This window comes from Camelina sativa, chromosome 12 (assembly GCF_000633955.1).
Source record: "Camelina sativa cultivar DH55 chromosome 12, Cs, whole genome shotgun sequence".
Lineage (NCBI taxonomy): Eukaryota > Viridiplantae > Streptophyta > Magnoliopsida > Brassicales > Brassicaceae > Camelina > Camelina sativa.
In genome coordinates, this window is record NC_025696.1 from 5048551 (window position 1) to 5065291 (window position 16741).

The 16741-nt window shown below is 33.4% G+C and overlaps 2 protein-coding genes and 1 pseudogene across 2 annotated transcripts; 2 read left to right on the forward strand and 1 right to left on the reverse strand.

Moving 5' to 3' along the window:
- LOC104730247 lies at positions 356 to 3140 on the forward strand (annotated as a pseudogene).
- Positions 9124 to 10802, forward strand: LOC104730249 (nucleoid-associated protein At4g30620, chloroplastic). Its single transcript, XM_010449392.2, has 7 exons — positions 9124 to 9270; positions 9486 to 9622; positions 9736 to 9836; positions 9942 to 9981; positions 10183 to 10254; positions 10366 to 10422; positions 10521 to 10802. The coding sequence occupies exons 1-7, from the start codon at positions 9210 to 9212 to the stop codon at positions 10590 to 10592; spliced, it is 540 nt and encodes a 179-aa protein (XP_010447694.1). The 5' UTR covers positions 9124 to 9209; the 3' UTR covers positions 10593 to 10802.
- Positions 10720 to 15049, reverse strand: LOC104730248 (serine carboxypeptidase 24-like). Its single transcript, XM_010449391.2, has 9 exons — positions 14640 to 15049; positions 12698 to 12805; positions 12503 to 12598; positions 12334 to 12426; positions 12156 to 12241; positions 11659 to 12074; positions 11457 to 11552; positions 11149 to 11254; positions 10720 to 11060 (listed from the first exon to the last, which is right to left on the reverse strand). Exons 1-9 carry the CDS (start codon positions 14893 to 14895, stop codon positions 10914 to 10916), a joined length of 1404 nt encoding a protein of 467 aa, XP_010447693.1. The 5' UTR covers positions 14896 to 15049; the 3' UTR covers positions 10720 to 10913.

Genomic DNA, 16741 nt, shown 5'->3' on the forward strand with positions numbered 1-16741 from the left:
CGCTAGGGCTCCAAAAATTTTTCTTTTTCTTTTCAGATCTAGGGATTCTGGTTTCAACTTATTAATCTTAATTTAATAGTAGCAATTTTCCATATTAAAATTGAATGATATATAGGAAATCAAACTTGAATAAGGAAATTACGTGGATTATTACAAAATTATATCAACTACACAAAAAAAAAAGAATAAGGAAATTAGAAATCAGAGCCCTAACCTAATACGAGTTTAAAAGGGTTTTATGCTCTGTTTCTTCTCCACAAAGATTATAAAAACTTCCCCTATTGACAACGATTCTGAATTTAATCACTGACTACCGCAAAACCCTAAAAGCAAACCATTGACGACAATCTCCGAGATGGAAGAAGAGAAACCCTCGACGTTGCCGTTCGCAACAAGTTTTGATCCTTCAAATCCACTAGGGACTCTGGAGGAACTCCTTGACTTTATTGCGCAAAAGAGCAACTTTCTGATGAAAGACACGGCGGAGAAGGAGATCGTCACTGCTGTTACAGCCGCTATCACCAAGGAGAGGCAGAGGAAAACAGAGAAGGAGAGTTCGGAGCCAGAGACGACTCCGCCACAGGAGGAATCTGGAGAGAAGATGAGCAAGAAAGCAGCAAAGAAAGAAGCGGCGAAGCTAGAGAAGTTGCGCCGCAAGAAGGAACAAGAAGAAGAAGAAGAAGCCTCCCGTAACGCAACTTCAACGTCTCTCGAAGATGACGAGTACTCAAGTAACTACGGCGACGTGATTCTTAGCGGGTCACCGGATTCGAAAGCACAAACGTGGAGAGAGGCTGTTGAAGGAAAGGAGTGGACCGACGTTAGCGATTTGGTTGGAGAGATGGTGGGATCAGAGGTTCTGATCAGAGGCCGAGTGCACACTGTTCGCTCAACCTCTAACAAAGGAATGTTTGTGATCTTGAGGCAAAGTGGAATCACGGTGCAATGCGTGGCTAAAAAATCGGAGGAGACCAAAGTAGGCGCCAACATGATTAATTTTCTCAAAGATCTGAGTGATGAATCCGTTGTTGAGGTTATTGGTGTTGTCTCTTTCCCCAAGGTTCCCGTGACCGGAGCCACACAGCAGCAGGTTGCTTTCTTTTTCTTCACCTTCGAATTCGTTTTGATCTATTAATGTGACATAAAAAAAGACATTAACTCTGTGTTATAATTGCAGGTTGAAATTCAAGTGAGAAAAGTGTTCTGCCTCAGCAGATCCTTGCCAAAGTTACCACTCATTCCGGAGGATGCTGCTAGAAGTGAAGCGGATATCGAAAAATCCGAAAAGGTAGATAGAATGATGTTTTAAGATTTGTTGGAACTTGCACTACAATAGGTGTTGTGAATTCTGATAAATAGTGTTTTTATATCTTAGTAAGAGCTGGTTGTTTCCGTGATTATTACAGGATGCGGCTAAGTGTACGACCGGGCGCGGCAAACGATATGTTCGTATCCTTCAGGACACCCGTTTGAATAATAGGGTGCTTGACCTCCGAACACCAGCTAATCACGCTATATTCACCTTAACTTGCCGTTTTAAATATGTAAGCTCTTGATCTCTGCAAAAAGATTTTGTTATGCAACATGATTTATCATTTGTAATGCTAGTTTTGTAGGTAAAGTATTAGTCTAGTACTCTAGATATGTTCTATGCTGTTTAGCTAAAACATAGCTCTAACTATTTTTGTAGACGTTCGCGGAGTTGCTATCATCCAAAGGTTTTATTGATATCAACACACCGAGAATATTGGGTGGTAGTAGTGAAGGAGGTTCTGCTGTATTTAAATTTGACTACAAAGGGAAGCCTGCTTGTCTGGCTCAATCTCCTCAGCTTTATAAGCAGATGGCAATATGTGGTGACTTTCCACGCGTCTTTGTGATTGGTCCTGTTTTCAGGGCAGAAGACTCGTTCAGTCATAGACACCTGTGTGAATTCACTGGTGTTGATGTGGAGATGGGGATTCAAAGAGACTATACCGAAGTAAGTTTGTGCTCTTATAGATATATGTATAATATCATTTCCTCTCAATTTCAATTACCTTATACGCTATCACTGCTGTTTCTGCAGTTAATGGACCTGGTGGACCACTTATTTCTGCCTACATTCACTAAGATAAACGAGATGTTCTCTAAAGAACTGGAAACTGTCAGAAAGCAATACCCATTTGAACCTTTGAAGGTAACAATATGAGCAATTTAATGAATATTTAGAAACTGAGTTTTTGTATTTTATTGAATTCTGATAATTGGCACTAAAATGCAGTTTCATGAAAAAACATTGAGGTTAACGTTTGAAGAAGGGATTCAAATACTCAAGGTATGATCATTGACTTTTCTTTTGCATCTAACCTATACTTGAAGGAGTTATGCGAATGGACTATAAATAAAATTTGGTAATCGTAATGTGTTGACAGGAAGCTGGTGTGGAGATTGATCCTTTTGGAGATTTAAACACAGAATCTGAGAAAAATCTTGGCCAGCTCATTCGGGAAAAGTAATTAATCCACCACTTTTTTTTCATAGATATGCTTAAATTTTGTGTATCGCAATTGCAAACTTGCTCTAACACTATATATGATGCTCTTGTTTTCAATATAGGTACAACACAGACTTTTACATACTGTATCGCTTTTCCACTTGCGGTTAGGCCATTCTACACAATGCCCTGTGAAGATGATCCTCGTTACAGCAAATCCTTTGATGTCTTCTTGAGAGGTACATCTTTTTTCAGTTATATTTTCCTGCTTGTTTCTTTACCTTACGTTTCTTCCCACCAATTATGTTTACTAAATTTGTACTAGGCGAGGAGATCATATCAGGAGGACAACGTATCCATGACACAGAAATGTTGGAGAAACGTGCAAGAGAATGTGGCATTAATGTTGAGACAATATCTACATACATCGATTCATTCAGGTAAAATTTCAAACCCGGACCATTATATAGTAGTATTTAAGAGATCCTAGAAATTGATTATCATAGTTGTTCACTAAGCAACATGCATGGTTGACAGATACGGTGCACCTCCACATGGTGGATTCGGAATGGGGCTGGAGCGAGTGGTCATGCTCTTTTGTGGACTGGACAACATCCGTAAAACATCCCTCTTCCCTCGGGACCCTCATAGGCTTGCACCTTAATATATATAACCAAACAACAATGTTATTACTCTATTCATTATCTCTTTTTTTTTGTCAGCATAGTACAAGATCAGCATAGTATCTCTATTCATTATCTCATTCTGTAGAATTTTTAAATACCCTATTCATAAATAGAAAAATCAAATTATTTTTTCGTGACATGGAATCCAAATTTCTCTTCTTTGATCAATTAAAGACCGACCAATTATAAGATCATCTCCACTGATGATGCTTTAAAATATCTTAACAGAACGTTTTAATATTAACACAATTAAAATTAAAATTAAATTAAGATACATATTCCCTCCATTTTTTTTACTTGATGCAAACTTTATGAATCAAATTTTCAGTTTTACCCCTAACTTTTAGCTTATTAATTATTTATATCAAATGAAATAGTATATTAATGAAAAGTAAAATAGAAAATTTAATTGTTTTCTTAATATGTATGTAATAAACTTAAGATTCGATGATAAGCTAAGTCCTTTTAGAAATTGTTAAGCAATTATGTGTCAGTTTATTGTTAGAGAGTCTTGAGAACTTAATGTCCTGATTTTTTACTTGGAAGTGAAGGTAGAAAACTAAAAACAAATTGCTTTTGAAAACAAACAGTAACGATTGTGAGTACTTCTTTATTTTTAACGACATTTTCTTTAACCAAAAATCTAAATGATCAATAATGCTTTCTATAGTGACTTTTTTTTGCGAAACTGATTTTTTTTTCTTTTTAATTTATCGAAATCAATTAAGTACAATAATATACAAAGGTCTAGTTATATTAATGAGAATTTAATAAATAAATGGTTTTTTTAAGTATTATATATTCAAAAGTTCAAACAAAAAAGAAATCAACACAATTTCAGAAAAAATGTATATACAAGTCCAAGTTATAATAAATTGACAAAACAATTCAAAATAAACAAAGGAAGGTTGATAATTTTTTAAAAAATAGACACCTAAGCAAGTTTATAAATGATTTGAGATGTCAATTTTCAAATACAAATTATATACCACATTCAATTTTGAAGTTTGGAACTTAAAAAACAATTTGAAATTTGAATGATGCCAAAAAAAAAATTGAAATTAAAAAAATAAGACACAACAACAACTCTAGATGGCGTTGTGCTAGGTAAGTACATTGACCATTTGATTCTAGTAAGTGGAACTCGATGTCTTGACTCTATGATGAATCCACTTTATATATATATATATATATATATATATATATATATATATATATATCAATTCTAGTTCAAGTCTATTTTGGACCTCTTTTGTTGATTTTTTTTTTTACTTTTATTGTAAGTTTGTAACTAATATAACTAGGAATTGGTTTAATGGGATGCTTTAACTTATTTTCTGCATCTTTTTAGCTAACTATACATGATTAAAAGGAAGTAGAGGAAATTGAAAAGGATATGCAGCGTACACAGATTCGGCAGCTCCGGTGGTAACATCGGCTAGGGCGTCGGCGGAGAAGCTACCAAACGAGTATAGAGATCAGTTTCGACTTAGGGTTTAGAGAAGATTGATTTTTTTTTTGGTGTGAAGGGTTTAGAGAAGATTGATTATAGAAAAGCAAGGTACAAAAAGGTAAATATACAAAACTTCCGGGTAAAAAACAGAAACGAGAATTGCAGATGAGACAAAGGTGAATTGTGGTACATGGGATGGGTATGGGATTTGCACATCTGCTGCTGCAGTTGTCAGAGTTTTTGCTTTGAGCTTCTTCTTTTTTGTTTTTTTTTTCAAAAAGTAATTATTACTTATATCTTTGTCAAACGGTATTTTTACCCTTATTCGTATATCTTAATTATTTTATTGTTTTTGGGATAAAAAAGTCGTATACATCTCCAAAAATCTTTTAAAACAAGTGCTACTTTACTTTTGTCTCTCTAGCTCTCTCTCTTCTTAAAAAAAAAAAATATAATACTAGGTGAATTCACGCGCTAAGCGCGGATTATTGTTTAGAAATTTGTTTTAAAAGAAATTACCTTGCTTTTTATGTTGTCTATTCCTGTTGTTAATTTTTGTTATTTTGTGTGTTTTTATGTAGATAAAAAATTAAGATATATTTAGTTACAACTTGAATAGTAAGATTCATCTTTGACTCAAAATATCAATTTTTTTTTCATATATACATATGATTATTTCTACACCTACAAAAACAATATAGGATATAGTGACACACTTCTATGCAATTATGTTACTTATATGGATAATGCTTCAAATTTGCTTAACTTGATTCTAAAGAAACAATTTCTTATTCTATATATTCTCTCATGTTCTAGTACTAAGCTACATGCATCATGGTAGGCTTTTGATTAAAATCTGGATTGACATAATTTAAACAACATATGTATAACTATAATTACTTATTTGCTTCATGAGTTTTCATATGAAAGAGAAAAAGAAAGCTAAAACTAAAAAGTCATTTCAGTAAACATTCTTAGATCTCTCACTTTGCATATATGAGAGTGTGTCTTGTCTTGAATTTATTGGTACGTCTAACGTCTCCATGTCAATGTTACTAACTTACCATAATGTATTAAATTGAATAGAGAGAAGACCATATACTTTTTTTTTTGTTTTGACAACAAAAGATAAGCTCAGAGGAGCCAATTAGGTGGAAAGTTGTTTACATACAAAACATGGTGCGGAGTTATACGCGCCTTACGCACTAAAGCGTCCGCGTACATTCAAATTTCTAGAAATAAGAGATAAAGAGAAATAAGTAAACTCCTCCCTATCAATTTTGATATCGGCGTCGAGAAAGCCGACCAGTCTTGAGGAGAAAACACCATCTTCACCAAGTCTGAACAATCAATATAGAAAGCCACGTCCTGGTAGTCATGTCCAATCATGCAACGTATAGTCCAGATGAAAGCTTCTACTTCAGCATGTAAGGGGGAGAGACTTCGTCGGAAATTGGTAGCTCCCATAGTGTGCGATGAATCCTGAGACGCTGTACAAAGCCATCCTGCACCTGCAAACGTGTCACCAGCCTTCCAAGATCCATCAACGAAACACCGATGACACAGATTCATTATCTCATTCTGTAGAATTTTTAAATACACTATTCAGAAATAGAAAAATCAAATTATTTTTTCGTGACATGGAATCCAAATTTCTCTTCTTTGATCAATTAAAGACCGACCAATTATAAGACCATCTCCACTGATGATGCTTTAAAATATCTTAACAGAACGTTTTAACATTAACACAATTAAAATACATATTCCCTCCATTTTTTTTTACTTGATGCAAACTTTATGAATCAAATTTTCAGTTTTATCCCTAACTTTTAGTTTATTAATTATTTATATCAAATGAAATAGTGTATCAATGAAAAGTAAAATAGAAAATTTAATTGTTTTCTTAATATGTGTGTAACAAGCTTAAGATTCAATGATAAGCTAAGCCCTTTTAGAAATTGTTAAGAAATTATGTGTCAGTTTATTGTTAGAGAGTCTTGAGAACTTAATGTCCTGATTTTACTTGGAAGTGAATGTAGAAAACTAAAAACAAATTGCTTTTGAATAAACAGTAAAGATTGTGAGTAACTTCTTTATTTTGAACGACATTTTCTTTAATCAAAAATCTAAATGATCAATAATGCTTTCTATAGTGACTTTTTTTTGCGAAACTGATTTTTTTTTCTTTTTAATTTATCGAAATCAATTAAGTACAATAATATACAAAGGTCTAGTTATATTAATGAGAATTTAATAAATAAATGGTTTTTTAAGTATTATATATTCAAAAGTTCAAACAAACAAGAAATCAACACAATTTCAGAAATAATGTATATACAAGTCTAAGTTAGGATAAATTGACAAAACAATTCAAAATAAACAAAGGAAGGTTGATAATTTTTTTAAAAATAGACACCTAAGCAAGTTTATAAATGATTTGAGATGTCAATTTTCAAATATAAATTATATACCACATTCAATTTTGAAGTTTGGAGTTTTAAAAAAAAACAATTTGAAATTTGAATTATGCCAAAAAAAAATTTGAAATTTAAAAAACAAGACACAACAACAACTCTAGATGGCGTTGTGCTAGGTAAGTACATTGACCATTTGATTCTAGTAATTGAAACTCGATGTCTTAACTCTATGATGAATCCACTTTAGAGTTGGTAGAACATATCCTCCATACTAAATCATATATATATATATATGTATCATATAAGCTGAAATCATATAATTAAAAATACATTTAGCTACATATGGTTTTTTAACATAATGCATATCAATTCTAGTTCAAGTCCATTTAGATCTCTTTTGTTGATTTTTTTTTACTTTTATTGTAAGTTTGTAACTAATGTAATAGTAAAATTTACAATCATAATATAATTTAGCTATTTTAATTTAATTTAATAATTTTTTTTTTTTTTTGACCTCAAAACCCCATACTTTATTAAACTTGGTGAAGAAGGTTGGTTTCAAGTACCAACCACTCCGGAACCGGGAAAAGAGCCATTTCATACCCGTACACAATCCGAAAGTACGAATTGCTACCTGTACAAATAAGGAGTGCCAATTTATACATTTACCCTAAGACATTTCAAATTTCATACCTATACTCACAAAATTGAGCCAATTTCACAGTCCACGTTAACGAAATTAAGTCAACCGTTAGAGATGCTGACTCAGAGTCCACGTAAAATGCGAAAACGACGTCGTTTTGTTTTCTTCGAAAAAAAATTGTGGAAAAACCACACACTAGAGGTTCAAACCCACGACCTCTTCCGTATTTAGCATATGACTTAACCAGTTTATCCCATAACAATTCTCGAAAGAATCATACAACCTTAATAATATAAACCTAAGGTAGCATCCATCGAAATCGAAAAAAATTGTGGAAATCCCCACTGCCGCAGGTCGAACCTAGGTACCCAGATACAGACAGCATAGCACTAACCAACTGATCCCACAACAATCCTCGGTACTAACACACAACTTTATCTTTATAAACCTATAAGGTATCTAAGTCCCAATTAAATGAATTTGAATTGGGGAAAAAATAAAAATCCTAGTGTTTTTCCTTTATCAAATATAACTGATAAATTTATAAATTTATATTTAAATTATAAATTTATAATTTATAACTGAGAATTAAATATAAATTTATAAATTAAGAATAACTGAGAATATATTTATAAATTTATAAATTATCAGTTAAATGAAATGTTTAAAGTTTAAGGTTTAAGGTTTAAGGTTTAAGGTTTATAAATATTTCATTTAATTTTTAAATATTAATTAATTTAATTTAAATATAAATATATTCTCAGTAATATTTAATTTATAAATTTATATTTAATTCTCAGTTATAAATTATAAATTTATAAATTTAACAGTTATACAAATTTATCTTTATATTCTCAGTTATATTTAATTTATATTAAATTTATAATTTATAACTGAGAATTAAATATAAATTTATAATTTATAATTTCATTTAATCTAATTTATAAATTTAATTTATAAATTTAAATTTATAAATATATTCTCAGTTATATTTAATTTATAAATTTATATTTAATTCTCATTTATAAATTATAAATTTATAATTTAAATATAAATTTATAAATTTATCAGTTATATTTGAGAGAAGAAGAAGAAGAATCCTAGGATTTTTATTTTTCCCCCAATTCAAATTCATTTAATTGGGACTTAGATACCTTATAGGTTTATAAAGATAAAGTTGTGTGTTAAAACCAAGGATTGTTATGGGATCAATTGGTTAAGTTCAATGCTGTTTGTATCTAAGTACCTGGGTTCGACCCGCGGCAGTGGGGATTTCCATAATTTTTTTCCATTTTGATGGAGAGTTTACATGGGAGAATCTAAAAAAGCTTAGCTTAGCTTAGCTTAGCATCGAATCTTAAATTTAATAAACACAATCAAAGGATCCTTAAGAATGTCGACGTGGCATTGTACTATTGGTTAAAACAAACCGTTCTTATAACTTTGCGTCTTGTCCAATTCGACTCGAGACTAGCAGTACGCGTCTCTCTCTTCCTTTTCCTTCTTCTTCTGTCACTCAGCAGGGCAGAGAGACATGGCTTCGACGGCTACGACTACTGATTTCTTCAGACCTTTCCTCTCTCCTTTCTCCAATGGTTAGTTTCTCTGAGCAACTCTCTTTGTTTATGCCTTATTCCTCTGTTAGGTTTCATCTGGGTTTTAAAATCTTTCGAAGTCAGATTTCAATTTTTTGAAATTACATGGAGAAAAGCTAGTGTGATTACCACGAGGGATTGTCTCAATTAGACTAATTCTAGATTCTGTATAGTTTTTGATCATCTTCTTCGTTATATGGGATTGCTAAATTCAGGGAACGCGGCACAACGAAGTAGTAGACAGAGCCAGAGCGTGGTATGGTTAAATCGGAAGAACTCTGTAAGGTCTCTTCGTGTTAATGGATTATTCGGAGGTGGGAAGAAGGACAATAAAGACGATGGTCAATCAAAGGTATGTTTTTTTTCATGTTACATGTTCATACAAAAACAATTCTATGGATTTTTGTCTCGGCAACATAAAGTTTTAACCTTTGGAATTTGGTTTCTTGTATTTTTGGTCTTTAGGCAGGAATTCTTGGTAATATGCAGAATTTGTATGAGACTGTGAAGAAAGCTCAAATGGTTGTTCAAGTAGAAGCTGTTAGGGTGCAGAAGGAGCTTGCTGTGTATGTCCCCGTCCCATTAGCCTAACCATTATGAGTTAGTAAAGTTTATTCTATCTTTATGAGTTTCATCATGCCTGCTTGTATCCTCCTCTCTTTTTGTTTCAGTGCTGAATTTGATGGTTATTGTCAAGGCGAGCTTGTTAAGGTAGTTACAGACTCTGTTTCATGTCCTAAATTCCTATTAGATCATTCACACACTATGTTATTATCAAATTAAACGAATGAATGTTACACACTATGCTGTCTGATTCATTACTTTTGTGGATTGTTACACAATGATGCTAGTTTTAGTTTGTTTTTCGATCTCATACTAGTTAAGTGACCACAAAATTTGAAATTGTATCAGGTTACATTGTCAGGTAACCAGCAACCAATCCGCACTGATATCACTGATGCAGCAATGGAATTAGGTTCCGAAGTGAGTAACCTTCATTCACTTTACTTTCTGTTGCACTTGCTTCTACATATATAGGAATGATCAAAGCTATATTCTCTCAGCTTCTCAGGTTTCATGTTTTTCCTTTTGCAGAAACTATCGCTACTGGTCACGGAAGCATACAAGGACGCACATGCAAAGAGTGTACTGGTAATGACATCACATACCATATTTTAACTATACAAACTTATAAATATCCATTTTTCTTTCATCTCTTCACTATATAGGACCTTTTTTGGATTTCACAGGCTATGAAAGCGAGAATGAGTGATCTTGCGCAGAGCTTAGGGATGCCACCGGGTCTTGATGGGTTAAAGTAACAAAACATTATACTTTTTTTTGTGATTTCACTCTACTTCCAGGTATGAGAAGTCCAGTTTTTTTTGTTTTGTATATCGATCAGGCAGAAAGAAATGAAAGCTCTGTTCTGATGAATTTAGAGAGAGATATTTGAACCTTTGTGCTTCTTTGATTTATCAACAATTACTCAAATGCTCTCAAATCGTTTTGTTGTTTCCAAATTGTGGAAATGAATCGAGCTTTCAACCGGGGAAAAAAGGAAATAGAAGAAATCCGAGTTTACTCGGAATAGGTTCCTAATCTGGTAGCCAAACTCTGCCTCTTACTCTACGTTTAGGTTCCTAATAGGATCTTGGAAGCTCTTTTCCGGCCAAGAATGATCTGAAAAGAATGAGAGCACGCTTTGGTTCGAATAAAGGCACCTCGTGGCCTGCCCCTCTTACCGTTGCAAAGGTCAATCCCTTGTAAACCTCTGTCCATCCTCCCACCTGTCACCACCGGTAAACATCACTTCCTTTTATATATAATACATATCCATGTACGTATATAGATGAAGTATGTGTATGTATATCATACCTGGTTATCAGAATACCAAGGATACCAACGAGTTTTCACCGGGAGATTGAGATGGCTGAGGGAAAACCGAGTCGCGGTCACTGGAACCACCGAGTCTGTATCACCGCTGCATATGAGTACAATCCACAATTTGGTTAAGTAGCCAAAATAGTAATACTGAGTCTGAGTTTCCCTAGGTTCATTACAACTAGACCCTGATTTTGTCCATATCTGTTAGGTTAGGTAAGATCCTGATTTGGCCCTATGGTATCTATGTTGATCCACGGTTAAAACTAATGGTTACGATGCTACATTGAACCATAGTTTACCTGAAAATCCAGATCCTCAAACCAGACGCAGCAAGTTCCTTGTATATGGGCAACATAGTCTTGTCGGAATCTTTCCAGTTCTTGATCAGAACATCACTGCACCAAACCCAAACAAGAAAACCATTGCTTTCAGGATCATTGTTTTTTTTGGCAAATCATCATTGCACACAGTCGTCGTTAAGTGGTGAAGCGAACTCTTTACCTGCAAGCTGTCCATTTATAGCGAATTCCAGTGACATTAGCGTGCATAGCTCTCTGAACATCTCGACGGTTAAAATACTTCTCTGCGTAACTCTCGGTACAAGGGTCATACCCTGACACTAACCGTCTACGCAAAAGTGTGTTCTTCATGCGAACAAAGAAACCAGTACTATTGTCCTTCTTTTGTTGTGCAGCCACGCACGTTGGGGTGTAAATGCTATACTGATCAATGTCACCAAACTCGTGGTTCATGGCATAGTTAACCGCGGTGTCGCAATCGTCAGACGCTTTCTCGGCCGTGAAGTTGCAGTATTTAAGAATGGACTTGTATGTTTTGTCGGAGATAATTGCGTGAGTCCACCAGTAAGTTACGGTTCCTATGCTGTCGTACTGATTGTCCGTCACCGCATTTCCCACCTTGAGAAATAAAGGATGTTAATTAGGAATTGGACATATAGTTTTGGTTTGAGCTATATAGTTTTCAAAAAGATTCTTTACCATGAATCCTTTGAGATTGATGATAGGTTTGGAGAAAGCTTTGTTGTAGTCATGGATCTTTTTGGCAAGCTGAGGAACGTAATGCCCTGTCCAACATATTAACATTAATCGAAATATTCATCATATCACTGATTCTTAAAACTTAAAAACCGAATCATTTTGTCAAAAAATAACGTACCGGCATAGCTTTCACCAGCGATGTAGAAGTCTCTGTATTTGTATTGGGGAAATTTCGATAACCATTTGATAAGAAACATCAAGCTGTCTTGAGCTGTGTGATTAGGAATATAATCAAAAACATAATTTAATTTTATCAAGCGAACATAAATCAAGAAAATGGATTGAACCTGTTCGTTCATCTCCTGAATCATTAAGATCAGAGCTTGTGTTCGTGTAGGAAAATCCAACTCCGGCGGGTGACTCCAAAAATAGAAGGTTTGCGTCTGTGTTTATTTGTACACATTCAAGTTTAATCAAAATAAATTCGATATCGGAAGTGACTGTTATTACATGCGGTATGTGATTATTCATTAATTAGTTACCTGTGTTCCAAGAAAACTTGTTTAGATAGAGATTAGAACCAGTTTTGTTGATACGGAATGGTCCAATTTCCTCTGAAGCTCCATAAGCAATCGACGAACATCCCGGTCCTGAGTATATAAATAAGATAAGGAAATTCTTATGTTATAATGACAATTTTCTTAATCAAATTTTTGATCCAAACAACGTTCGTGATTAACAACATTTGAGTTCTTTGTACCAAGATGAATGTGACCCAAATTATGATGGCATCTTTCTGTACATGCTCTGATTTTCCCACTAGGAATGATTAAAATAAAATTTAAAAAAATAGCTAAGAACCAAAATATAAAGAATATTTGAGGACGCTTATATTTCTGGACCAGAAAAAATGAATAATAGCCACACAAAAAAAAAGGTTTGAAACAAAAATCACGCGCGGGCGTGTGTTGTGTGTTTGTGCTTACAAAAACTGTATAACGAGCATCAACTAGTGACATCCATGAATACGCATGCGTCCACTGAAACAATTGCTATAAGTCTACTATGTATATAGTAAGCTTTTGTAAATAAGGGCCACTTTGTTATATTTTTTTCTTTTCCAATATATATAACAAGGTCAACTTTCTATTACATATTTGGAAGAAAAAAAATGATACTCAATTTATTAGAAAAAGTAGTAAGCTTTCTAGTATAATGTGTATGTGTATTTGTTTTTTTGGATCTAACCCAATTATTAAAGGCAACAAAAAAGGTAAGTTCACCTTTTTGTCATGCTTTCTTACATAAGCTAATGAAGAGACAGAAGAACAAAACAAGTTGACACCAGAAAAGTGACTAGAGAACTCTCAGTATATAATGATTTCATTGAAGAAACTAAAACTCTTATCATTTTAATAGCAAGAATAATAATAAAAAGACTAAACTTGCTCAGGCTAATCATCCCCATGTTTCTATGTACTTTGTAATTGCATTATATGCTATTTATAGTCACCATGAAAGTTTAAGTCCAAGACAAGATAATAAGCGTTTTGTGGCCTACATGCGGATGGATCAGGGGCTGCATCACGCATGGCCTGCATGATGAGGATCGATATCTATGATATATACTCCAATTTTAAGTGTATCTTAGAGGGAGATGAGGGCTTTAACTACAATGCGCTCGAGTACTAGACGTGGGTAGGAGGAGTAGTAGATTGCACATGGTACAAAATCCGAAGCTCGTGGAGGACTATTACTTAATGGTGTCGAATAAAATACAATTAAATAAAGCTGCAAGAGATTAAAAAAAAAAAGGGAGTGCATGTTCCATTAATGAGAGGCAGTCAGGCAGATGGGGTAGTTGATATTGCTATTTTGGTTGGACACTGATTTGTTTTTATCCAAAATAACGATTTTTAACTTACACACACATATATATATAAATATATATATATATATATATATATATATATATATGCACAAATTAGTGGTTGCTAATAGATGTGCCTTGTTTGTTTAATTAGTGACTTTAGTCTCATTGTTTAGGGATTAAGTTTTTGTGTAGATAAAATGTTGTTTGTTTTCTCTCTCTCTTTGACCCTTTTAAGTTTTAATTGTCTCATTGTCCAAAAGAAATGGGACTGTACTTATCATATATAACCATACATATAACCATAATTTTATCTAACATAATTTTATCTAACTTTATCCTAATCCTTATAACATATGGGTCTTCGGTGTGGTTTCGTTTTTCTGTTTGGAAAATGGTTAATCTACTCGGTCTTTTATCTTTAGTTAAGTTTGGTAGATTGAAGTTTATGTATAGATTAACTACATAACTCATAGCCGGAAATAAACTGGAGAATTACACTCACAAAGAAAGCTATGTATGTATAGATAAGACCTATGTATATGTAATATAATAGTACTTAAGCATATAGATATACTTCCTATTATAAAGTAATTGGAGTGGAGAAAACTGACCTCCGTTGAGCCAAAGAAGAAGGGGTTTGGTGTGGGGAGAAGGAGAAGATGACTCAGTGAGCCAATAGAAGAGTGCACGACCATGAGACTCGTTAACTTTGACATAGCCCGAGTATTGTGAGAATGCGACTTTTGGTTGCCCTGGAAGTGCTTTGATTCTGTCCTTCTCTTGCTCTCTTGAAGAAGATGATGATGATGAAAATGTTGTCGATAAAAGAGCGACAAGAAGAAGGAAAATGGGATGGATTCTCGCCATTTTGTGTCCTCTCACACTTTCTCTACACTTTTTTTCTTCAATGGTTTTTTTTTCTTTCTTTCTGTGTGTTAGCTCATAGAGTATATGGAGATGTATGTTTGTATATATATCTGTGTTAATGTAGAGAGATGTATGGATGTGGTTTTGGAGGTTCTTATTTAATGTGTGTTTTGCTGAGTTGCTACATAATGTGCAGGTTGGCCAGCTGTGAGTGGACCTTTCTCACTCTCTCTCTATGGTAATGTGTATTTATTGGCAGATATCATATATGTTGAGTGTATTTAGGTACTATTCACGAGCTTGTGTTTATACATCCAATATAGGGACTATTCACGAGCTTTGTCTACAACACCTCACATTTACTAATTTTGATGAAAATGCTACATCATATATGTAGATGATTGATTGAGCTTATATTTGTTATTGAAATTGCTTCTATCACATAGAATTGTGTCGCGACAAATGTGGTGAAAGTGCGAAAAATGCGACAAAGGTCACTATTTCAGCTCTGAAAACACACAAGAAGATAAAAGAAATTTTGGTTATGTGTATAATGCGTTTGATTCAGTTTACTAGCTAGCTATTACTACTTTACTAGGTAAAGTACCTATTAGTAACTAAAAAAATAAATAATTCTTTTTTGTAAACTAACCACGTAATACTCTACAACGATTGTTAAGGTTTCAAAGTGTTAATTTCGTTTTTAGTGTTTTATGTACAGAATAGATGCTAATGCTACATTGTTAATATTTGAAGGCAAATTTGGATCTCGAATCAGAAGAAGATGACTTAGAACCAGAACAAAATTAAAGTCATAGATGCAGTATTGCGCAATGACGATTCTATTGTCTTCTCTCATCCTCTCGTGCATGTTAATGTTATGTTCTTATAATATTTACATAATAGTAATGTAATTAGGCGTAATTGACACGTAATCAGTTCTATCTGTAGTCATACAGTTCTATCAGTATTAACTTTTAGGTGATCTTTTCGGAAATCATTTGACCATCTTGATTATAATAAAAGATATAATATCTCCATAAATGCTGATTGGTGATCAACTAGGTGACATTAAAGTCAAAAACCTTGTAGCACGTTTGTTCGCGATACATCAAAGATCAAACAAAGCAAAAATAATGTAAAATAAAAAAAAAGGGGAGAAAGAAAAGAAATAAAGAAAAATGTACTTACCACAAGATTACCAAAGAAACAAACAAAACGAAAATGGACGATGTGGAATAATCATGATGACTTTTGTTTTTCCTTGTAAGAACTTAGATGACTGTTCACCCTGTAAAAACTGTTGTGCCTATAAATTCTGGACTATATATTTTTCTAACAAAAAGTAAAAAATTTAACTCTTGCCTAACTTTCAACATAACAAGTGACGTTATGGTTGTGACTTGTGATGTGATGACCACTTTACTATAGTCAATTAGTCATATAAAACTTTGATTTTTGTATTGAATTAAATCATATAATAGATCTAAACAAATTTCTAATATACTATATTTATTTATTTAAAATTTTCAATATTTTAAATTGAATTCGTTAGAGAAAGATTCTGGTAAAACATGTTAATTAAGAAGGTACGATCATCTAACAAGCTTTATGGGAGTAAAGTTCATAGTAGCTAGGATTCATTGTAGTCTTGTTTATCTCTAAACGAGAGGTTCAAACTCGGAAACGATAACTTATAAAATCTTCGTTGATTAGGTTAGAAGGCACACCACCGCGCAAGTGTGTCTATGAATGGGGATTGCGACCTTAATGTATTCCTAACAAGTAGACATTTTACCATCGAAGTCAAAAACACAATAACAAAGAGCTGGCGTAATGGTCGGCC